Source organism: Mytilus californianus, unplaced genomic scaffold (genome assembly GCF_021869535.1).
Source record: "Mytilus californianus isolate M0D057914Y unplaced genomic scaffold, xbMytCali1.0.p SCAF_14, whole genome shotgun sequence".
NCBI classification, from domain to species: domain Eukaryota; kingdom Metazoa; phylum Mollusca; class Bivalvia; order Mytilida; family Mytilidae; genus Mytilus; species Mytilus californianus.
In genome coordinates, this window is record NW_026262626.1 from 23208440 (window position 1) to 23235377 (window position 26938).

The 26938-nt window shown below is 31.6% G+C and overlaps 1 protein-coding gene across 6 annotated transcripts; it reads right to left on the minus strand.

Annotated features, from left to right (window-relative positions):
• Nucleotides 1-354: 354 nt before the first annotated feature.
• Nucleotides 355-26887, minus strand: LOC127724424 (E3 ubiquitin-protein ligase XIAP-like). 6 transcript variants are annotated; one of them, XM_052231380.1, is made up of 12 exons: nucleotides 26770-26887; nucleotides 24635-25436; nucleotides 22014-22180; nucleotides 19600-19723; nucleotides 18881-19056; nucleotides 13392-13422; nucleotides 9632-9652; nucleotides 4367-5127; nucleotides 3091-3294; nucleotides 2533-2876; nucleotides 1542-1603; nucleotides 355-701 (listed from the first exon to the last, which is right to left on the minus strand). In XM_052231380.1, exons 2-8 carry the CDS (start codon nucleotides 25029-25031, stop codon nucleotides 4871-4873), a joined length of 1173 nt encoding a protein of 390 aa, XP_052087340.1. In that variant the 5' UTR covers nucleotides 25032-25436; nucleotides 26770-26887; the 3' UTR covers nucleotides 355-701; nucleotides 1542-1603; nucleotides 2533-2876; nucleotides 3091-3294; nucleotides 4367-4870. The 6 variants fall into 6 exon arrangements, 5 of the variants coding, with proteins under 5 accessions (XP_052087340.1, XP_052087341.1, XP_052087339.1 ...); XM_052231381.1 differs by having other exon boundaries at nucleotides 2533-2664; nucleotides 3091-5127; XM_052231379.1 differs by having other exon boundaries at nucleotides 3091-5127.
• Between the last annotated feature and the right edge of the window lie 51 nt (nucleotides 26888-26938).

The window sequence follows — 26938 nt, forward strand, 5'->3', positions numbered from 1 at the left end:
GCCATGGAGGTAGCTATGTATATATAGGACAAGTGTTTTGCAACATTTGGGTCCTCAAAGATTGATGTAGCATGGGTATTCATAGACCCATGCAGTTTCTTAATTCTGATTTGTATCAAGACCTCTTAGTCTCAATCCATTCGGAAAGAGTATATACGTCTTCTTTCTCTCGTTTAACCAATTGCCTGGCTTAATCCTCGACTGAATCCATCAGTGTTTTGAAGTTGTGTTTCCAATTGATGGATTAAGGCTCACGATATTTCGGGCCTTTGGATAACACATTTCACAGAAAAGTGTTATTGACAATGTTTAGGTCACTAGTAATAACGTGGCAAGCAGGTTAAAAAAAAGAGGTCAAATTGAAATGACATAAATGTTATAAACAAAAACATTTGTAGGTCCTTATCTTTGACAGGTATAAATGCGGATGGTGAGTCGTAATGAACGCTCAATTATTGTATAAATCTGGACAGGAAGTTACATTAAATTGACATAATGCTGCTTTGTTATACAAACAAATTCTGCTTCAGTCTGAAAATATGAATAGTATTTTACATCCCACTTTAGAGTGTGTCATTGTTATGTATATATAATTGTATTTACATTGTAAATCGTTATTCTGTCATTGTTCCTGGTACATATGGTATGCTGTTCTATACAATGTAAAAACTAGCATATACACATAAAGTTGTTCACCATACCTACAATAGATAATTGTTTTAAGTTTAAAAAAATAAACATTAAAATTAGTAAATACAAGGTAAATAGCTTTTCTTTTTTTTACACTTTATCATAATTATATAACATTACTGTTGTCTATGTGATCGCAGCATAAAGAGCTACTCTCTTGATTCTTTCTTTTTTCTTTAAAATTAACTTACCTTAGCAAGTAAGGCATATTCTTGATTCAAGTGTTAGTGGTTTTACTTTGCTCTTTTATGTTGTATAAGCTATATATATACATCTATACCATGTATACAGCAACTTAGTATAACTGACAGACAATGAAGTCACACTTTGCAACCCCTTCCCTCAAAAAACAATTAGTAAATTGCACATGCGAAAATGACTGAGCTTCGAAATTAGCCAGCATTAATACCAAATTAAACGATACAGAAAGGAATCAAAGAGAATGCTACAATCAGATGGTTTTGACATTTTCTGTTGTTCAGTCTATACAAAAATATAAAAGTTGTTTAGTTATTCTTTATATTTGTTTGTTTATTGTAGCGTTCAGACTTAGTGAATAGTATGAGTCTTTAACGGTCAACTGGAAGCGTATTCTGGCTCCTGGCTTTACATGTACATATACATATATACCTTTAACAATTAACTGGAAGCTCTACATGATTTAGCGTTGCTTTTATGTTTAAAACATGCCCTAATTTCTATAACCAATACACGTACCAGGAAAAAAATATCTAAGTAACTAAAAATGCATTTTCTCGAACTTTCTCTGTGACTATTGCTGTTGTTCTCATTTTCAAAACTTTTATCTGTATTCGCACTTTTTTGAAAATGTTTGTACTAAATAGCATTACCTTGCTTTCTATCTTCTTTCTTGTTACCTTTGATTAATCTTTAATTTTTGTTATACTGTTCTCTAAAATGTAAAAACGGAAGACTTTTCAGTGTTAGCTTTTTATGGGTGAAAATAAATTTCATTCATGTTTATAAATCATGTAACTCGGTCGCAGAATAAAAAAAGGTTCTTGATAAAATAAATTATCAAATTAAGGATTTAATGTAGATTTCAATTGTAGATGTCCCTTATAGTTAAGATATAGAATAAAAAATGATGTATAAACATCCGTTCATGCAATGAACACAAATGACAAAAACCAAATAGACATTCTGTAAAATACTATACTTGTAATGGAAGAAAATCATATTATCATATTATTTGTTGTTGGTTTCAGACATGTTTTTGACTCAGCTGAAAATAATTTCGTCTGGTAGCAGAACCATTTAAGGTGGAATATCACTTAATAATTCGTCAGATAGAATTTTCTTTTTTGGCCATAATGTAGATTTGACCATGCTTTTTCAAAAATGTAATAACAAATGTAGGTCACCATGCTATTTTTAAGCTACAAATTGAGCTAAATTGGCAAATTTTGCATAGATTATTCATGGAAAAACACTTTTTTGTGAAAAGAAAGATATCTATCCGACAGCATTTTAAATTGTAGGTTTTATAATATTCTTTTAGAAAATAAAAAGAAATGTGTCATCGAACTTGTTTTCTTGGTACACGTTAAAAATGAATACTTGATTAACATTCCTTAAAAAAAATACTATTCGAATTATCTCACCTTAAATGGCCAAGTTGAAAAAAAAACACAAAAATTTATCAAAAACAGTCTTAATAGTACACTTAATCATGTATCTATCATTCCTTAAAAACACAGTGTTACACAAAAGTTGCCATTTAGTCTCAAAATTTACAGATTTTGGAAAAGAACTAGACTGATTGTGGACTGCCACTTTATAATCCAAGATAGCAATATACACATGATACAGTTTATCTACCTTAAAGTCTGTTAAACTGTGTTTGCACTTGTCAGTGGTTCACTGAAAATCTTTTTGGATCATCTGATCATCGATGTATTATTTTTGTTAGCTTGTCTTGTTGTGTTGCCGTCTCGATTACAGCTTCTCTACCTTAAAGTACATCAAACTATGCAGGCACTTGTCAGTGGTTTACTGAAGACCTTTTTGGACTATCTGACCATCTTTTCTCGCTGGGTTGCCGTCTCGATTACGTTTGGCAAACATCTTAATAATTCGTATTTATATCAATCAAATAAAGTTTATATTGGAACCTCAAATGAAGTGTTGGTGTTGTCAGATGAGCTTATTTCTGTTTATGCCAACTGAATAGTAAAAGAATAATAAAGCCATTAATTTTCAAGGAAAAAACACATTAATATAATTTTGTTCAATCAGTACAAGATATGGACAATAAAAATGACATCCAAAATTTTTAATCTTCAAAAGAATAGATGTAGAAAAATCAGGACAACAGAAAAGGCGTTGAAAATGCCAACTCACTCAAGTAACATGACAATTTTGAAATTAATAATTTACCTCATCTTAGCAGCAATAGTCCAACATCAACCGCATACAGAGTATACATTTATCAACTCATACGATATTCAACATATTCAAGAGCTTGCAGCTGCTACTTAGACTTTGTAAAACGTCATCGGTGACTGGGCAAACAATGATGAGCCAGAGTTTCTTCAAAGAACGTCTTTTCCTTTTGTTAAAGTTCATCGGAACGTAAAAGACCTAAAAGATAAATATTCAATATCTACTTCACAAATCATACAGTACGATCTTGAGGTATAGATTTCAAGTGCTAACGTTGAGTATCATTTAATTTTTTTTTTTCAGTTTTCACTGTATTTGTCTTTGTACATGTTGTACTATTATGTTCCTTCTGGTCGTATGACTCTTGACATGCTTGACGTGACTCGGAAAAATGAGATTTTTATAGCGTTGCTTTCATTTTGTTTACCATATTCATATTTCAATTATTGTGTACTTTTTGGGGAATTGTGTATGAAATTATGTTTAACTATACAGTATGTACCATCAACTACAAAAATCTGTTTTTCTTGTCATCATTGTCTGATTATTTTGTATGTTTGTTTGAATCTTTAAATCAGTTGTTTTTGTATGCCAGTGATGTATGTTTACACAGTTTTAGCTGCTCCATCCCAATTATTGTTACGTTAACCAATTATTTCTTTTTGGGTTGCTCACCCAATATTGTCAATATAACTAAACTATAAAAAAAAACAGTCATACAAGTGAGAGTTAAGATAGCTATTAATCTGGTTTTAACCCACCATTTTCTTCCGAAAATGCCTTCATAAAGTCAAGTTTGTGACAGTTCTTTGCCATTCGTTCCATTGGTTGAAAAAGTCGAGCGTTTGATTTTGTCATGTTTTATGGACTTGCTCCTTCTTGAATTTACCTTGGAGTTATACATGACTTACTCTTTATGCTGCAACTCATATCCTGAAAAGTCTGCAAGATGGTTACTAAGATTTGTCTGGTCATTTGGAAACACAGATTTTCTGACCTCTTCATTCTTGTTATGGCAACAACCTTACAATTGTCGATTCTTACAGCTTATATATTCTCCTATACGCATATATCGTCTTCAAGAGTAGAGACAGATAAACTGGGCAAAACAATTATAGCAACTGGATTTTTCATTGTAAAGATACCATTGTGGTCGGCTGATATGGGTTGTTCTCCCTTTTAATTCTCTTAAATCTCCTACTTGGTTTTTTTTTACGCTTCCAGAATTTATTTTTAGAAATTTAATCTTTTAACTGTATAGCGCACTTACCTTTCGTGTAGTGTCATTATTTTTTATGGCACAATCAAGATATACAGCGACTGAAATAAAAAGTCTCTCTGCATTTCCAACATTTAGTTCAGAATTCAGTTAAGTCGTACATGTCGTAATTGGTCCTGAGCTTTCACTTGAACTTCTTCCATCAATGAAACTAAATTTGATTCACCAAATGTTTCCTGTTTCATATAATTGTATTCCAAACTTGTTATATCAACAAAAATTCAAACCCAATGCAAACATTTCTATCTAGTTAACATAATTTTTTCAGTTACCTGGTCTTAGATCTTTATTTCCCGACTGTGAAACGAGTTCAAAAGATTTCTATCCATCATATCTTTGATCGATATCGATTTTCACTTTTCATTCTAAGGACGACATGGTTTTAGATAAAATTTTAAATATCATCATATGAAAACAGTTATATAGTTGCAGAATAAAGAGACTTGTGTATACTAAAAATCATAGAAAAATGTTCGCTGTTGGTGATTGGATATTTTATAATTGTGTTATAATTCTACTTTTAACATTGGTTTCACAATACGGACATTTGGTAAATGAAAGAGAACACTTGTGACAAGTGATTCTATGGCCACATTTAAGAAATAAAGTAGTTGCTTTTTCGTTTTTACATGTAATGCAATTGCCTTTAAGGATATCGTTATATGTACAAACTTCACTTTCATTTCGAAGTGGAACATTATCTTTAAGACTATCGCATATATCTGACGTGCATCTGCTTTTTCCTCCTTTGTCTAAAAAAAAAATCAAAATTTATTCTCAAATATTGAAAAAGACAGTACATTGTAACCTTTTGATTACGATAATAAACTAGACTTAAGAATAGGTAACAGTAGTTCTTAGCGTCTTAGCGTCTTACACCTGACAATTATATTCTGTATATATTCAAAAAGTTGTGTTACTTACTGTGCAAGACATGTTATGTAGAAGAGACTTGTAAGCTAAGTTTTGAATAAATATTTGGCTCGTGTAATAAGCTTTTAGTGTGTTGTTTTATAATTTTACATTTCATTACTAGGTCATCGTACTCATTGTAACTTAAACTCACCTGAATGAAAATTCAAGCTGATTCTTATAATTCTTATAATTAGCACCGGAAAGGAACTATTTGCTTGAAAAAAGATTATCCAACCTAACATCTAGCAAATACTGTCATAAAATGCCTAACAAATTTACTGTACGTACAGAAACAATGCAAACATTTCAACAACCTTGCGACATATCAATATATGTGTAGGGTAACTTGGCACGCAATAATGTACATGTATGAATAGGACATAACGGTGGACCCTATTATATTCAAATAGAAATAAAAGAATAAAGTTCCAATGTCCCCCGCGTTGCACATATTTTATCTGTTCTGTCCAAGGACAATAACTAAAAAAAAATGTTTTTTTCTTTAAAACTTTTTAAATTAACTTACTAGAGAGTTGAAGACTTGAGAGCGATTTCCGATATATCTAATATTTCAAAGGGAAACTTATTAAAAATATTTCATCGGAACTTATTTTTGAAATGTTATGAGACATTGCTATTAATATATACATTTGATATGAATTTGATATAAATCTGTAAAAAATTGTAAATGCGAGAGTAATTTTCCATATAATTAATGTTTCTAAGGGGCATAACTCTTTTAAAAATAATTGATCGTCATGTCTAAGATATTGCTGATATAAACCTATGATATACGTTTCACAAAAATCTGGCAAGAATTGTACGTTAGAGCGCAAACAAGACCGGACAGACGCACGGACGGACAGACGGACGGAAGCACGGAGAAATAGACGCACGGGCAAACGAATGCACGGACGGACGGACAGGACAGACAGACGGACAGACTTACTGACGGAAAGACGGACGGCCAGACGGACGGACTGACGGAAGGACATACGGACGGACGAACGCCGGTATTTTTATGTCCCTAGTAACGTGTTGGGGGGGGGGGGGGGGGGGCAACAAAGCTGTTTAAAAGCGAACAAATGTAAGAACACTAAAACCGCAAAAAAACAACCATGTAGCACACAACAGAGACGTTCATCGCAGGAATAAATACACCATAACTATAAGAAAATAGTGTAACAAAAATATACAGCTCCAAGGCAAATTCAAAAAGGGGAAGACCATACAAATAGACAAAATCCAACGCTATCAAACAACAAGTGAAATACAACGCCATATACCTGACTTGGTACAAGCATTTTCCACAAAAAATGGTAGGTTAAATTATTGGATGCAAACACCTCAAGCAAGGGGAAACTTTTTACGGCCTTAACGAACATGATGGACAAACTCTAATGTTATAGAATTTATCACACAAAATTACGCGCATCTAAAAAAAAAGTAAGCAAACACTGTTTTTATGTCTGTTTTTTGTTAAAAAACACTTTATATATTCATTAATTTCTGTGTGTGTATTTGTAAAACTAATGCTGAAATTTCTCTTCCGTGAGTGAAAGACAAAAATCTTCCTTGTTCGATTCTTAGGTTAATTTAGTTAAATGTAGTATTAAAACTGTGAAATTGGTTTCAATAGCGATTATGCCATGCGTTCAATGTTATAAAGTCAGTTTTTTTTTTATGGCCTACGATAATTGTCGAAGTTGAAATTGCAATCGATGTAAAAATCCTAATCAATCATACATAAATTACTGATAGTATTATCAATTTATATAGAAAATCTTTGTAGGACTTCAATATGTGATGGTATGGTCATTAGCGGAACCATGTTGACCTTTAACATCTGTTACAACCGAGGTAGAAAATTTCAAATGGTATAGCTGATGAGTGTAATTATAGTGTGTTGTGAGACTGTAGATTTCAATAATAACTATCATGGAACAGTGATACTACATGTACTGTATATTGTAAAATATCTATTATGAATATAAAACTAAGAATCAAATGTTTGGCCTTGGGAAATCACTCAATTATCTGAAAAATAATGTTGCTCCAGGACTTTGTCAGCAGCCGGTTCTTTCGTGGAAAGTACACCAGCTGACAAGCCTTACACTACGTTCAACTTGAACAACACAAATAAAAAAGGAATGACGAAGCAAAGCTTCATCTTCATCATCCGCGTGACGGTTGGCTACAATGTTATAAGGTGTTGAGTTGAGGTTGGAGATGTTGAATTAAAAATGCTTGCAAAATGAATGAAAATTTTGAATGACAAGTGAAATATTTCAAAATGTGCCATGAAACTCAGACGAAACTAAATGATAAGAATTCAGATGAGTATAAGTGACCCCCAAGTATTTAGAATTGGTAGACCCCCGGGATCACCTTCAATAAGCCAACGATAATCACATTAATAAACATGGAAAAAATATGAACATAAAGCAAGCAGTAGTAATAATGTTTTTGTTTTGTTTTGACAAGATGCTTGAAAAGCTGTTTACACAATGAACAATTATCTAAGACTGTGATCCACTAGTTTCCCATGTGACGAATACTTCAAAACTTGAGGCACGCAACTTTATATAACCTGTTTATGTGTGTGTGAACTCTTGACCGATTTTTATGATGCCTGCATGCTGTATTACGGAATATGCAGAGACGTGTCAAGAAAATAAACAACACTATTAAATGGAATCAAACCATTCATCTATAAACCACGATTATACAATTCTATAATCTACCATATGAAGCTTTCAACATGCAAAAAAATCTCACTTGATGTATATTTCGTATAGAATCACAGTTTCATGAAACAACTACAAAAAAATAAGAATATAATTGTATATTGGAATGACTTTTGTGAATAGATTACGTTTAAAGGAGGGCCGTATGTTTTCCATACATTTAAAGAGAGGTTCATTTGAGTTAAGCATTGTATATAATGCAGATGAATTAGTGCATTACTTGTTAATCTATTGTACGAAAAACAAAGTTCTTGTTACATGAAAATTAGTATCAATTTACATACCATTAGAGTTTTCTTATGACAAAACGTTTTAAGATAATAACATCTTATATCCCTTTGGTATGTTTTGCCTCTCTCTATAAGCGAAATAGACAGACATTACATACAAACTTTTCTCTAATTCTTTGACAATTTATACCTTTCTGCACTCATTGTATAAAAAAATTTAATCAACGTGTGGTTGCCGGTGATCTCAGAAGATGATTGGATGAATTTAAGGGTCATAACCTTTATCAGCTCAAAATATGCTAACAGGTGTTAATGAAATTGACAACTTTGTGAAATGTGGAAGGCACTCGAAGGGGGTTTTGGTTTAACAAAAAATGAAAATGTATTTTTTAATCATTAGAGAAACCGATTCTTACATAGTTACTCGTGAATTATCGGATTTATCCAATCTCGATAGTTAAATTATGAATTTTAAAGTCTTCGCCAAGGCTCAGACTTTAAAATTGATAATTTAACTATCTCGATTGGATAAATCCGATAATCAACTAGTATCAATGTAAGAATCTATATTTCTCTAATTCTTTGACAATTTATACCTTTCTGCACTCATTGTATAAAAAGAAATAATCAACGTGTGGTTGCCGGTGATCTCAGAAGATGATTGGACGAGTTTAAGGGTCATAACCTTAATCAGCTAACTGAATGAATCAAAATATGCTAACAGGTGTTAATGAAATTGACAACTTTGTGAAATTTGGAAGGCACTCGAAGGGGATTTTTGTTTAACAAAAAGTGAAAATTTATTTTTTAGTCATTAGAGAAACAGATTCTTACATAGTTACTCGTGGATTATCGGATTTATCCAATCTCGATAGTTAAATTATAAATTTAAAAGTCCTCGCCGAGGCTCGGACTTTAAAATTGATAATTTAACTATCTCGATTTGATAAATCCGATAATCCACTGGTATCAATGTAAGAATCTATATTTATTGGGCGATGGGACAGATATTATTAAGCAGATTACAAACATCAAGCTGCCAAATACACAAATCTATTGCTACAAAATAAACATATAGCACAAAAACAAAGCAAAGCATAAAAAACCAAACATCCGTAATAAAAACTTAGTTCACAAACTTTAAGGTATTTGTCGCCCTTCATTTATATAAAAATATGAATCATTCTCTGAGGAAAAATTAATCCAATCGACAAGGTGCAGAACAAAGTTCATCGACACATCAACTATATATACTCAAAATTTTGTTAAATTTAAATAGTACCGTATAAGACTAAAAGTATTTAGTACCAAGCCTAAATGGTAAAAGAGAGGTTTTTTATTATATGATTAACATTCATACTCACAATTTTTCACACTTCCATGCACTATAAAAACGCTATACATAATTGAATTGTCTTTGTATATCAATTTTTGCATTGAGCTATTAATAACTGCTCTAACGAAATGTTCAACCGTCTCTACTTCGTTTATCACAATTAAGAATTATCACATCCTAAAATTTCTTTGGTCAAGAATACTTTACTATATTCTGATTTCGATTTAATATAAACCTTAAAGATATTACCTTTTTTATATTTTTGTGAATTATGCATTCTTATTAAAAAAAAGGAAATTTCAACTACCTCAATATTCGAGATAGACAAGAATACAGACACTATAAAACATAGGGTATTATAGTCGATTGTGACAGATTTTAATAAGCAGCTAATACAGATCAAGACGATCAATACACAAATGAATAGCATGAATCACATAATACCAACATGCATAGTTGAAAACACCAATTCACCAAGATAATTTGCCACCAAACCAACAATCTCCCCAAAATAAGCACTTACTAACTCCTGAAACTTCAATATCCCAAATCTTACAATTAAAATTAGTATGGATTAAATGTGCGCAAAAGTGTTTGCAATCAAATTTCAAAATTTGTTCAAGCAAAACTGAGGCATATTTAGACTGATATTCTGATTTTTTTTTCTCCAAAATTACAATAAAATATTTTTATCAATCATATACTACACTTTTTCAAAAACATGAGGCCAAATTTTTCTAACCATAATTGAAATCTATTAAAAACAGATTCGGTTATCTTTTGATTTTTCGGCCTGGAAAGTGTTGAAGACAATAATATAGTAATAAAAATATTTGTTTTCTAAATTCAATAATTATATGTATGATATTATCTTCAAATTCCGAGATCTTTAATTCAAAATATCGTTATCACTTCATTAACAACAATATCAATTTAACCCATTTCTGAAAAAAAAAAATAATTCGGCGGCTTAGTATTTAGTGAAACAATGGTGAGTCCTCCGAAGACCTGTAGGGTAGTATTTTTTTTTTTAACTTTTGTAGATAAGAAAACATTAAGTCTGATATAATCAGAGACATCTTAGCCAAAGCTTTTCCAAGCACAATTACCATAATGTTAAAAACGTAAAATAATAACCATATAACATATCATATAGCTAAAGATATTTTTCTGCAAACATTTGATTTATCTTTTAAATCGTACATCAGATAAGTTTTATGAGTCGAGTTTTCCAATTACTTTGCAATTATATAAGTTCTGATGGTTAATCTTTACTAATAATTAGATATAAGAAGATGTTGTATGAGTTCCAATGAGACAACTCTCCATCCAAGTCACAATTTGTTTAAGTAAACCATTAAACTATGCAAAAACATTTACTAGCATCCTATCTAATATCATTAACTACATATTTAATATGTTTATATCATTTATCTGTATTTTTTTTTCTAATTTCTATAAGCCAAAATGGAAATCACTTTATCACAAACTAATAAGCGCCTAACTCTGATTTAGTGTTTTAAATAAAGGAACCTCTAGCATGATATCTTTCTACAAACTGCATAGTTTTAAAAAAGGAATTTTGAAATTAAGATAGAATCACAGTGTATTATATCACATGTATAGCTTAAGATATTTTTCTGCAAACATTTGATTTATCTTTTAAATCGTACATCAGATAAGTGTTATGAGTCGAGTTTTCCAATTACTTTGCAATTATATAAGTTCTGATGGTTAATCAGCCTAAAAGGTTAAAAGGTGCATTGAGCACCTCCTCTTCTAAAACTATGCCAAAATATTTACTAGCATCCTATCTAATATCATTAACTACATATTCAATATGTTTATATCATTTATATTTATTTTTTTTTCTAATTTCTATAAGCCAAAAACGCCAGAGAAGAGAATTCAAATGGAAGTCACTTTATCACAAACTAATAAGCGCCTAACTCTGATTTAGTGTTTTAAATAAAGGAATCTCTAGCATGATATCTTTCTACAAACTGCATAGTTTAAAAAAAAGGAATTTTGAAATTAAGATAGTATCACAGTGTATTATATCAGTTCTGCGCAAATATTTACCTTAATCATTTAGAGTACCCAATAAATTAGATTTATCATCTTAATTACGTGTTATAGCGTTCTTTTTTTTATTTGTCTTTGTATATCTTTAATTCTTACTGTTTAGTCCATTTTTTGGTAAAATACTTTTGGCGTGGCTCAGTATTTATACATTCCGCCATTGTGTGTTTGTGCTATAATTATTTTTTTTGTATTCGGTCTCGTTTTTGCTAATGTACTTTTTGTTTTTATTTGTTTTCACAGTGATCAAAATATTAACACAATATTGACTCGGTACCCCAATTTTTGACATTTTTATCTATTATGTCTGTTTGTTTTGCTCACACATTGTTGTCAATATAATGAAATTATATGCGACTGTCATACAAGTGAGAGGTTTAGTTATCTATAAAACCAGGTTTAATCCATCATTTTCTAAATAAGTAAATGCCTGTACGCTGTTTTCCATTCGTTTGATGTGTCTGAGCTTTTGATTTTGGCATTTGATAAAGGACTTTCCGTTTTTTATTTTCCTTGGAATTCTGTATGATTGTTATATTACTTTTTACTTATGACTAACATGATGGTTACTTACTTTGCAAATCAATACAAGTCATGTTGAAATCGAAATTGTTTTCATCAACAAAAATTTCATTGAAACTTCGCAGTGAAATGAATAAATTCAAACTGAAAGGATTCATATAATTTCCACATAGAAAGCAAATTCGGAATTATATTATCTACTCCATTAATAACAATCTCATACTCTTTAATTGCAGAAATGAAACAAATCTATCTCAAACAAGCATGTAAAAAACTACTCCTGGGGCTACCCTGGTTAATAACCTGAACAGAAACTTAAACATCACAATTAACAGAAATGTCTTTCCTTTAGAATTCCATAACTTTAGACACACACTAATAGTCAACAGCTCATTAGAATTTATCATGTTGTTTTGCAACTCTTGTGCTAGCAATAGTTCTGGAAATTGGGTGTGAAAACAATAACTCCCCAAAGTACCTCCTCATTCGAATAGGCATACATCCGAAGCAAAGTAAAAATCGTTTCGTTCTCACCAATCACGTTATACAACAGTAAAAATGTTCACCACCAGATAAAATCATTTCTCAAATGTTCTTTGTTTTCTAAAAATGTTTCGACCTATAGACGAAATTTTCTGAAGATATGGAAAATTCTTGGGATGAAAATCCTAGCGATTTGACGAAACTTGTTACAAATCATCCTCTCAAGAAAAATATGTGCAGTCGAAGAAGAGCAGAACAAAGTTGATCGACGCATCATATATCTATATGCAACATATTAAGAATGAAAAATGAAATTTGAAATGATTAAGTATAAAACTAAAGGTATTTTAATACAAACTCAACCATCCTAGAACCGGTATTAACATTTACAAAAACAAATATTTATGCAATTGCTATCCAAATTTAAACGGATGAATGAGTTCCAATGACGAGAGCTCATCAAATCACTTTTAAATAATATTTTTTTAAATCATCGGATTTCAATTTAACAAAAAATACGAAAAAATATTAGTTTTTTTATACATTTTATATTTTCGGCAATGATTCATTTTTATTTGAAAACGAAAATGGTCAATAAATTGTACTGATTTCCGTGTTTTGTTATCGAAATACTTTCAACAGGTTACATTTGTTTGGCTTTTCGTTTTCAACATCTTTAATTTAATTAGAAAAATTCCTACCATATTTATTCTTTATCTTCTCTTGTTCGTCCTATTAAATAAGACATTACAAATGATTATAAGAAAAATATAAAATACAAAATTAAATAGAATTTGAAAATCATATTTCATCATGGTTATGCATCAGTTAGTAAGTAATATAGAGAGAGTATGTTTTTTTTTCAAAAGATAGTTAAGTAACATTTTGAATTTAATACAAGAGGCTGTCAGAGAGACAGCAAACCGGATTTTCCTGCAGAGGTCGAACCCTGAACAGTTGAGCAAGTATGGACACTACATTTAAACTTAAAACAGCTCTGAATTTGGATTGTGATTGAATATTTGACACATCATAAGTTTGTGACACAAAATGAATGTAGTCAAAGAACTGATATATTTAAAATTGGACATTTAAATACCTATTATGGTCCAATATCCAAAATCTAAGTACATATTAGAATCAGCATATCAAAGAACCCCAAGAATTCAATTTTTGATGAAATCAGACAAAAGTTTAATATAGGACCCTTTGGACCTCAATGTGGACCAATTTGATAAAAGAGCCCACAATCCAAAATCTCTCAATACATGGTTAGATTCAACATTTCAGAGAACCCCATAAATTCAATTTTTGTTGAATCAAACAAAGCTTAATTTTGGACCCTGATTTGGACCAACTTGAAAACTGGGCCTAAAAATCTAATATTTAAATAGAGTTTAGATTCAGCATTTGAAAGAACCCTATATATATATTTAATTTATGTTGAAATGAAACACAGGTTAATTTTATCCATAATATTTTCTGTGCAAATGGAAATAACTGGATAAATAGTTCTCTAAAAAAAGATATGATGCAATTTTTCAAATTATAATCAATAATATAATAACAACAACCAGTGATGACTAAGTTCTCTAAACTTAGATATGATTTAACACTCAAACATTGTTAGAATCAGCATATCAAAGAATCAAAGAATTCAATATTTGATGAAATTAAACAAAAGTTTAATTTAGGACCCTTTGGACCCCAATGTGGTATTATCTTATTAATAATGAAAAGCTCAACGGTTTACAAGTTCTCAAACATACATGTAAGGGAGTGGGGTGACCCCAGGGGACTCGCCTTTTATTTCATTTGATTTGTTTTATTGTCCCATACAAGAATATATATGGTTTCGGGGTGGGGATCTTGACTGTTTACAAGTTTAAAAAAAAGGGGGGTGGGGGTAACCTCCTGGACTTCCCCTATATTTCATTTGATTTGTTTTAATGTCCCATTCAAGAATATATATATGGTTCAGGGGCGGGGATCTTGACCGTTTACAAGTTATCAAAAAATAGGGGGTGAGGGTGACCCCTGGACTTCCCCTATATTTCATTTGATTAGTGTTATTGTCCAATACAAGAATAAATATCGTTTAGGGGTAAGGATCTCGACCGTTTACAAGTTCTCAAACAGCAAGGGGGGGGGGGATGGGGTGACCCAAGGGGACTCGCCTTATATTTCATTTGATTTGTTTTATTGTCCCATACAAGAAAATATATGGTTTCGGGGTGGGGATCTTGACCGTTAACAAGTTTTCAAAAAAAATAGGGGGTGGGGGTTTCCCCAGGGGACTTTCCCTCAATTTCATTTGATTTGTTTTAATGTCCCATTCAAGAATATATATGATTTAGGGGTTGGGATCTCGACCGTTTACAAGTTATCAAAAAGAAGGAGGGTGGGGGTTACCCCCATGGACTTTTTCTATATTTCATTTGATTTGATTTATTGTCCAATACAAGAATATATATGGTTTCGGGGTAGGGATCTTGACCGTTTACAAGTTATCAAAAAGAAGGGAGTGGGGGTCACCCTCATGGACTTCCCCAATATTTCATTTGATTTGTTTTATTGACCCATACAAGAATATATATGGTTCAGGGATGGAGATCTCGACCGTTTACAAGTTATCAAAAAGAAGGGGGGTGGGGGTGACCCCCTGGACTTCCCCTATATTTCATTAGTGGGGATCTCGACCGTTTACAAGTTCTCAAACAGGATGGGGTGGAGGTGACCCCAGGGGACTCCCCTTATATTTCATTTGATTTGTTTTATTGTCCCATACAAGAATATATATAGTTTCAGGGTGGGGATCTTGACCGTTCTAAAGTTTTCAAAAAGAAGGGGGGTGGGGGTGGTCCCGGTGACTCCCCCAATATTTCGTTTGATTTGTTTTATTGTCCCATACAAGAATATATATGGTTTAGGGGTGGGGATTTCGACCGTTTACAAGATAAAACTCAAATTTATTTCCATGAACCAGTACCAAACACCAAAATAATTCTCTAAAATTAGATATGACTTAACCACTCATAAATTTCTAAAATTAGATATGATTTTATATCTATCAATTAAACACATCACTTTTCAAAACAAATAACTCAAACTTATTTCCATAAACCAGTAAAAAACCAGCAAAATACTTCTCTAAAATCAGATATGATGTTATATCTATTTCCATATTATAATCAAATTTAATTAATAGTTGCTAATATTGTTTCTTTCATGTGTCAAAAAATAATACAGATCTGCAACTTATCTATCAATGTCAAAAACTTTATCTCATAATAAAAATATATTATTATCAAATTAAAAACAAGTTCAGATTCAGCACTTGAAAGAACCCTTTATATATTTAATTTATGTTCAAATATAACACACACAAACTGATTAATTTTCCCAGGGGACCTGCCCTTTATTTCATATGATTTGTTTTTTTTTTGTCCCATACAAGGATATATATGGTTTAGGGGCGGGGATCTCGACCATTTACAAGTTCTTAAACAGGAAAAAGGTGGGAATGACCCCAAGGAACTCACCTTTTATTTCATTTCATTTGTTTTATTGTAACATACAAGTTTTCAAAAAAAAGGAGAGTAGGGGTAACCCCAGGGGTTAATTTAATTTGCTTTATTTTATTGTCCCATACAAGAATATATATGGTTTTGGGGGTGGGGATCTTAACCGTTTGCAAGTTTTCAAAAAGAAGGGGGTAGTGTTTACCCCAGTGGACTTCCCCTATATTTCATTTGATTTGATATATTGTCCCATACAAGAATATATACGGTTTCTGGTGGGAATCTTGACCGTTTACAAGTTATCAAAAAAAAGGGGATAGGGGTTACCCCAAAGGACTTCCCCTATATTTCATTTGATTAATTTTATTGTCCCATACAAGAATATATATGGCTTAGGGGTGGGGATCTCGACCGTTTACAAGTTCTTAAACAGAAAGAAGGTGGGGATGACCCCCAGGGGACTTGACTTTTATTTCATTTGATTTGTTTTATTGTAATATACAAGAATATATATGGTTTCAGGGTGGGGATCTTGACTGTTTACAAGTTTTCAACAACAACAAAATTGGGGGTTACCCCAGGGGACTTCCCCTAAATTTCAATTGATTTGTTTTATTGTCCCATACCAGAATATATATGGTTTAGGGGTGGGGATCTCAACCGTTTACAAGTTTTCAAAAAGAAGGGGGTGGGGTTTACCACCGTGGACTTCCGTTAAATTTCATTTGATTTGTTTTATTGTCCCATACAAGAATATATATGGTTTAGGGGTGGGGATCTCAACCGTTTACAAGTTTTCAAAAAGAAGGGGTTGGGATTTAACCCCCGTGGACTTCATGTATATTTCATTTGATTTGTTTTATTGTCCCATACAAGAATATATATGGTTTAGGAGTAGGGATCTCAACCGTTTACAAGATAAAAGCACATTATCAAATTGAACGGGGGTAGGGGTAAGAATATATATGATTAACGGACACTTAATTATCTACAAAATGTCTAATAATGAACAGTAAATTCCAAACTTCATTTATACAGTAATACTAGTAAGTTTTAAACTGTATATATACAGTCCTACAGATCTTATCAGAAAACAGAAAATTTTCAAATAAATCTGTCACTCCAATGATTATCATATTCTAAAATATTTCCAAGATCTAATTAATAATGAAAATAAATCATTATCATATGCTGAAATATTTATAATATCTAATTGAACAGAACTATGGTTGTTTAACATAGTACTCTAACATAATTAATAATGTAATAATCTTCAGAATGTCTAATGATATAGCTTATAATCATTACCACTTAGGAAATAGATAATTTTTAAATAAATCTGTCACTCCAATTTTTATTCTGAGATAAGACAAATCAACAGTAAAATATTTTCAAATTCTACTTTTGGATATTAAAAATGGCGATAACTCACAAAGGAGATATACTAAAATCTTGAAAATTAATAGAGACCTTCATTAAGTCCCAGGAAACAACATATTTAAATTTGAAAAAGATTTGTTAAAGCGTTATCATGTTATTGTGCGGACACTGTTTGGCAGCCGCCAAACCGCCCAGCCGCCCGCCGTATATCACCATTTTAATAACCGATATTTCCTTCGAAAATCCGGTTAAAAAGGCAAGAGCACAGCAAAAACTCGTGTTGTTAAAGATTTGAAATATAGAAAATGATGATGATTGATTTTATGTTTATTGTTGTTTTCACAAAGTCCAAGTAGCAAATTTGTCGTGAAAATTCAAAACGAGATTAAAGCCTAGTAGGTAGGTTAGTTAGTTTGCCGACCAAATGAGAGACGGGAAATATTTACCGAGACTGACAAATAGGATATGATGGATGTTGGTAGAAATATAATCGTACAGAAAGTTGTACGTAGTCATTTAACATATGATTAGACATTTTTTTGTTTATATATCACATACAGCCCCTCTCCTCCTAATAATCGATTATACTACTAGTTTAGCGAAGTCAAGTTGGTTATATTTTTGTACAATTGTCAATCGACTACAGTTGAACATAATCATTGCTTTAAGTAGAAGTTGCATATTTTGAAACTAAAACATTCTGATTAGAGGATAAAACAATGAATGATGAGCGAACTGAAATTAAGGATGAAATCATATTTATTTTCTTGTGTATGAAAAAAAACACGTAATGTGTGTGTGTTCGAATCACTTTGTTTGGATAAACCTTCATTTTGAGACATTTCAAGCCAGAGATGTATAAATACGTAGTAATGTTAGGAGTTGTATGACCTAAATAGATATTTGTAATGTTGTCTGTAGAAGCTTTTTAATATTTAGATAATTAATTTATAAATTATCTATGACATTGTTGAAATCAAAGAAAGCAATCTCCACATCAAATGTGAAGAAACGGTTTGTATTGCATTGCTTTTAGAAAAGCCCAATCGAAAATACGTAGAGATAAGACATGACAAAAAAAATCAATTTCGAAAAATTTCTTTGAAATAATTGTACAACAGATCATCATCGGCCTACCGGAACTAAAATCTCAATAAATCAGTATTGGATAAAATGTTTAAATCAGACAATAGATCAGTGTATAGTATTATTTACTTTAAAGGCGCTTTAAACACACCGTACAGGTCGACAAGAAACAACTGTAGCTTTGTTTATTCACATTTACTTACCACATATTTTTTCAGGACAGAGTCTACAAAGTGCTTTCCCTTCCTTATTACCAAATATTGACACTCACTTTGTGCACGACCTGACCACCTGGCATGCATTTCCCAGGGATTGACGTCTGTTGTCCATGTTAAAAGTCTAATGTTACAATAATGACAGACTACGAATCGGTTTCCATCTTTGTTAAATATAAATTTTAAAGTATATTGGTTTAAACAAATTCATTCAAAACCACATTGACATAGATTTCAGGTAAGCAAATATTTATTGTATCAATTAAGATTTGCAAATGTTAAAAATTGTATGCTTGTTGATAATTTATGTCACGTTTTGATCCGAAAAATTATCAGAGCAATGAACAAAGGTATACTTAATTATGCATCTATATAAGATAATTAAAATGTAGATCTCTGATGTCGATATACGCATATAAGCTTCGACGAACTTTAATCAGATTAGTATATATAGAAACCATATAAGAGATGTGTATGACTGTTTCATTCTATGTTTTTCCTTATTTTAAAGAGCTAGTCATAAAGTAAGCTTAAAAAGCAATAACTGCGCCGTAGACTAAAATTCAGTAGATTTTTCCGGTATTTTGTATCGATACACCCATATATCTGTCAAAGCCAAAGTAGCAATAGCTAAATATGGCATTACTGAATACTCTAGTGTTTCTCTGTAATGGTAGTTGAAATAGTAATTAGTAAAAAAAAGAAACCTTGAAAGAAGCCAGCTTCGGCAAGACTATCTGGTGAAAGGCAGACATTTCTCCCATTAAACAAATTGAACGAAGATGCACGTTTTGTTTCGTCTTCAAAGTTGAGATGCATTGGTCTATAAATCTGCAACCATACATGTATGAAATATGTAATGTTAGATATATGGGTTCACGTATCATGTTTATTGAACAGACACTATTTACTGTTCAGGTGTATTTTAATTAAACACGTGTTATAAAGTTTTGTGTTGTGCACATTCAAAAGTAAAATAACAAAAATACCGAACTCCTAGGAAAATTCAAAACGGAAAGTTCCTTATTGAATTGCAAAATCAAAAGCTTAAACATATCAAACGAATGGAAAACAACTGTCATATTCCGGGCTTGGTACATGCATTTCCTTATGTATGAAATAGTGGATTAAATCTGGTTTTATAGCTAGCTAAACCTCTTACATTGTACTTGTATGACAGTCGCATATGATTCTATTATATTGAAAATAATGTGTGAACAAAACAAACAAACATAATAGGAAAAAATATCAAATACAGGGTGCAGCAATCAACAGTGTGTTAGAATCTTAATCACTATAAAAACGAACAAATGTGTCAACAAAGAAAAACAGAATGGCATATGTATATGTCCTTTTCGGTTTTGATCGATTTACATTTACCTTTTACAGACATTGATAAAAACTAAATGAAAGGAACTTGCCTTCCGTGACAACTACAACGCTCTGTCTAAAGTGGTGTTCATATTGAGCTAAACACAGTGTGGTATTGGTGTCCTCAACACATAAACTAAAATCTATTACTGTGACTTGACTGTAAGTGCTGCTCTCCACCTATTGTAGTTCATTCAAAATTCTGAACCAATTGCAATTTGTATTGCAACCAAACTTTTCAACTGTCAGAAATTCTAATAAACTGCTGTAGAAAACCACATTCAAGTCATCAAAGCCAAAGGTGATTTCACTACATTGCTATTATGAAAACAATTTCTACTAGTATTGTTATTGTAAAGAGTCATTCGAAAGATGAGAGTTAATGATTTTTTAAATGTCAAATCTTAGTTTATTATATTATTTCTCCTAAAATGGTGTTTTCTGTGCATACTACACAGTTTTCTTCAAATTAATATCTAAAATACATGGTGAAACATATTTGAAGCTTAAATATGGTCTCTTGCAATTTTAAAGGGAGATAAGATTAATGTGTCAAACGATCAATGATATCAGATTATCTCCAATGGAAACTTACTAACAACATATTGTAGTTTCACATATATTTTACTGAACATAAGAAGTTTTAATTTAAACTGATGTCTGATTCTTATGAATAAAGCAGACGTTTAAGAACAACAGTATTAAAGGCTTAGTTAGAAATATAGATTTCACCACTGCAACAAGTGTGTTACGATATTTCTCCACTCGAGACAGTTAAATTTTAATATTTAAAGCGCCAGGCTTGCCGAGCTTTTTAAATATTTAAAATTTAACTGTTGAGAGTGGAGAAATATCGTAATACACGAGTTATAGGGGTGGAATCTGTTTCTCTAATAATTTTTATCCTTTCTTTTCAAAGATTTGCAGAAAATTGTGTTCTTTAGATGTGACGTTATCAGGCATGGTCGCCTTTTTTCATGACGTCACAATAGGAAATTCGGAAGAAACCAAGAAAACTTGACGTCATAATTAAATTTCGACCAATAATTTGCCGAGAACAGATATTTCATTAGTGCGGAGAAATATTTTTCTCACACCGATCAAGAAATGTGAAAATAGCGCAAAAATTAGAGAACATTTTTATTGCAATGCAAAAATTGATACCTCTCACCTTTCAAATGACTCTTTACAATAATGATATGACTGTATAAAAATTTATAGAAATATTTTCATAATAGCAATGAAGTGGACCTAAAGTCTTATAGGATTGTTAGTATGCTCTAGTTTATTACCTTGTACTTTGATGAATACATTTCTGACCAGTTGAATAGTTTAATTGGATAAAACAAATTGCAATTGGGTCAGAATTTTAAATGAAATGCAATTGGTTAGGTTGACAGCAACATTTACAGTCTTTTCAGTCAAGCCACAGTAATATGATCAAAAATCAATGTTAACATGTTTTGATTACATACAGTCGATGGTCAGTATAGGCCTTATATGGCTTAAATGTACATAAATAAGTTATTCAGAATGATTTCAAATCTTTCTGTACATTTGGGTACCATTTGAATATAAAAAACATATTAAGTCATTTGAAAAAAAAAAACGTGAAAATAACAAATGTGTAATTATAAAATGTTTTGCTATGTGTAACTAACAGTAGCTAGTTGCTAGTACATAACCTTTGAAATAGTTTGAATTTATGTTAAATGCTGTCAGTTCTGATCATGACTATTGTTAATATTACCTTCTGCCAATCTTCCAGAACGTTTCTAATAAAACATAGTGTTTTTTGTTCTTTAATATATGGACACTTCGAAAAATACCGAACATGAACTATCCATGGCTTCTCGTCATTTTGCCAATCTGTAAGCCAAAGACCACAACTGAAGCATATTGTTTCGTCTTGTTCACCTGTAATGGGAAGACAAACACGCTCAAGCGAAGCAGGAAATGCTGAAAGCATGACTGCGCAAGTAGATATATTTATCTAACTGGTAAAACTTTTAAAGTATTGCACATTTTGGACTCGATATAGACACTAAAAAAGATGAAAACCACACGTTATAAATTTCTTGCCTCAGAAGCGCTTTTATGGATTTACCTGAATATTTGAAAGCCAAGGATGTATAAGAACCAAAAAAAAAAAAGAATAACTATATGACCATGATGACCAAAAAGGATCTGTATTTTGTTATAAATCATAATGTCTATTAAGCTGATGATACCCTCGGGGCCTGATATTCAACCAGCAGCGGTATCCATCGAGTGCTGTAAAAAATGGAAACAACACGTGTTAAAAATCGTGTTAATTAATATTCAACCGCAGAATTAGCTACCGAGATTCACAACCATATAGTGTATAGAATAAATTATGATACCTTTTTTTCTCAACAAACTGAACATTGATCTTATATGCAGGATGCCGACGATCTAATTTTGAGATCCTTCATATCAAATATAATACATTGATCGATTGAAAAAGTACTTTTGTTTCATCAATGTAAAAAGAACAATTATAAAGAACAAAGAAAGAAATATCATTTGTAGCTCTTTCCAGATATCAAATATTGCATTGATATGTTGTCTCCGATGTATTTTTTTTTAATTTTTGAAACGGGAGCTTTCGTCATATGCGATCTCATATGTATTATTTCATATGGTAAGGATGTTCGCTCCTCTTGTTTTTGAATTTTTCCAGATATTCGGAATCCTATGGTTTTATCTATGTAGTGCCATTAAAAATTTTGCCCGCTAACCCTTATTTTTCTTTTCATAATTTTATAACATATAATTTAAAAAACCATATTTGAAAATCCTATAAAATCCTTGTTATTTTTTCATAGTTTTTGAAAGAAACAAGGTGCCAATGTTAAATGTATGAAAAGTGTAGAGAAAATTATTTCACGCCAAACTTTTAATCGCTTATATCTCGAAAACAAGCACACGTACCCTTCATTTTTTTCTGCTTTTTTATTTCCTTTATTTATAAACTATCAACTTATAACAGTCTTTTAAAAAGCTTGTTTTTTTGAAACAGAGTAGCGAACATCCTTAACTGTTATGTTTTACAACAAGATACTATACTATCATATAATAAAGTTTAGAGTCTATCGGAACACATTCATGTATCGGAATTTATCCCACAAGAAACTGTGGCATAATTTCCGATTTCTGAAAATAATCAAGTGTCATCTTGTCAAGCTAGCTCAGTTCTACACAACAATATGTAACATGCAGTTGAGTAATCAGACAAAGTCTTGTACTTTTTATAATATACTCTTTAGTAACGACTGAGCAACATGAATCCCACAAAAACCCTAGGGTGATCTCAGGTACTCCGGAAGAGTAGGTGGACGCATATGAAACCTGTAGTGATACTCCTGTATCTACGTTAAAAGTTAAAAGCATCACGCAATAACGGATTGGACAGTGGTAATTAAAACTATTAACTTACCCTAATCACCAATTTCGTAAACCATCAGAATAAAAGTTCTTACCTTCATCACGATACTTTTGTTTAATCAACTGTCGAATATACAATTTATAAGAATTTCCAAAATTATAAGAGATGCCTTAAACTAATAATTTAGTAAGAGAATGAAAACCCTTGATCCAGATTTGTAATCCCTTACGCTCGTTCTGAATCATGCAGAACGGGATCATCGTCCTCTAACATATATTAGGAAGCTTCGTACTTAAATCGTGAACAGTGAGTCAAAATGAGTTGACTGTAAAAATAAATTTGACATTCAGACACTGACCGTATAATACCTTAAGCCAACGCATACAACTTTAAAACTTTTGAAACGTAACTATTCTACTCTGTCAATGTAAGATTGTTTTCTATGCATGGAAAACCTTAAAAGGCATTTTACAAAATATCTAGAAAAAAATGATGATACAAAATTGATATGAACATTTTTTGAAATGCTGTATAAAGACAACAATGAAGTACTGACTTGAGTCATGCATTGAATACCCTGCCACGTCCGGTCTGTGTTTAAGTTTGATGTTTTTCTGCTTTGTATCGATCTGATTAGTTAAGCCTTTATCAACTGATTTTTATAGTTTGTTCTTATGTTGTGATGTTACACCACTGTTTTCTCAATTGAATTGTTTCATAGTTTTCATGTCGGGGCCTTTTATACATGTAGCCGACTATACGGTATACGTTTTTCTCAATGCTGAAGGCCGTACTGTTGCCTATAACTGCTTACATCCATTTTATTTGAACTTTGGTGGATAGTTGTCTCATTATCAATCATACCTCAACTCCTTATGTTTAGATTGGTCTCGTTTCTGGGCCTTATCATTTTATCGTTTTATATATAAGGTCAATACACTATGATTGTCTATTTGAAATACCTGTTGAAAAAAATCCAGCGTCGGCAAGACCTTTTGATGACTGAATAGCCTCAAACTTCCAAGAGCTATAACTTGAAAGTCGTTGATGATATTCCTTATAATACGGATACATTGGACGGCCATGTAGTCGATTGTACAGACTGGTTACTTTTGAAGTATCTTTTGCGAATTCGCAATGGCGGTTAAGGTCTATGTGTGCTTGACTCGGCGTCTTTTTCCCCTTCCAGTGATGATAACGCGTAGTCTTGTCGCATGTTTCGCATTTGAGTATATCTTCCTTTCCAGTGTAGACAAATCCGGCATCTGCAAGGGTCTTTTTCTCGCTTTCATCAAAAGGCCAATTGACAAATGTAGAATATCTTTGAAGGGGGTTGCTAATAGTATAACTTTTGCACATATTGCAAACTTGTAATGTTCAACATTTCTAAAATTCATGAGATCAAGTAAATAATCAACATTACGCATTTAAGATCCGTCCCATCCACAGACATATATATATAAATGCCATTCACAAGTAAGAAATTTTGCGAGTGTTTGTCTTTGGACAAGTTTGTCCCAGGAAACTTATACATATTATGATAACGCAATTTAGTTGTTCAGTTACATTCCTTAATTTTGATTTCCTTAAAACACATATTACATCAGATCTATCTTGTCGCTGTGGGTTCATAAAATTTCTTCTATAACGTCCTTTATATGCAAGTTTACGTCATATTCTTACATAAGAAACAGTCTAAACTGGTTACCAAATGACCTTGTATTGGATCTAGAAACTATACCATCTAGGACATGTAGTAACAATCTGATAAATGAACAAAATGAAGGTTTTTTTAAATTTTTTTACAGTATTCTTAAGACCAAAAGGTTCCTTGTGTAATCTAAATTAAGTGATCCCCACATACACACACAAACACACACAAAGGTTGGTGTATACTTAATGCCGGGTCTTTTGCAATCCCTCTTTTTATTCCGAATTATCTAAAGGGCGCGAGTTAATTTAAATGTTGGTTAATTTTATCATTGAATTGTCTAAGACTTTAGTGCTGTATACATATAAAGCAAATACAGTTCTCAGTGATCACAGTAGTTCTGTGTTGTTGTCGCATATATTTGTTGATTTTTGATATTCTTCGATTTAAACTTTTACAAAAGCTTGGAAAATTGCAATATTGTATCAAAGTTTTATTCTTCTACAGCAATATTTTAGATCCGTACACAATTTGTATTCAATGAATCTAAAGGACATTGTTGGAAGGTCGTTAAATAGTTATTCGAGCCTCCTCATGGGGTTTTTGATTATGTGATTACTTGGCCGTTTTTATAGTGATTATTTGATTACCAGACCAAATATTTCATGATTATTTGATAATCTAGGACCGTATTTTTGATTATTTGATTATCTTGTTTAAAAAATAGATTAATGATTATGTGATTATATTGGCAAAAAACTAAGATTTTGTGATTATGTGATTACTTGGACACCCCCTTGAGGGGCCTCTTATTCATTATACTCTTTATTATTCAATTCTAGAAGGTTTCAACAGAAAGTGATGACCATTTTTTAATACCTCGTTAAACTTTAAGAAGATATCAGAATAAAAATGGTTTATATTTTATTCTTATGTTATACTGTTACACAACTGTCTAAGATAAGGGGAAGGGTTTGTTACCGGCAAACATGTGTAGCCCCGTCACATTCTGTTTGTGCCTGTCCCAAGTCATGAATCTGTTATTTAGTGGATGTCGTTTGGCAGTCATACCAGATCTTCATATTGTTATAGTAATATCGTGTAAATAAGTCTATATATATTGCCTTGTGAGTTGTGGGCCATTGTGACCTGCTTGGGAAACCAGAAAAATAAACAGTAGGATTGACCATGTTGACATGCAATCAAAAAGTTCAATAAAGAATGCACATCAATATAAATAGCATGATAAAGATTTTCTTTCTGTTTTTATAAAATGAGTAACATAGAAAAAACAGAGACTATATATTAAAATACAACTTTCGTTTCTGTTGCATAAATTACATTATTTAAAAACGCCCTAGGCATGCATGTTTAATTATTGATATTTGTATTATATATTAATAGTAATGATTTTCTGTGGTAGATATTTAAATATAATCAACTTACATTAAAATAAAACATTTCAGAGAACATTTCCATGAAAAACCACACGCAACTGAATTTAAAGACATATAAATCACGAGACAGTTTCGTCGTACGACCAAACAGTGTACGCATGCAATGACACTGCATATGAAAACTGAAAGTAACGAAAATGCATTACTGAGTTCTGCAA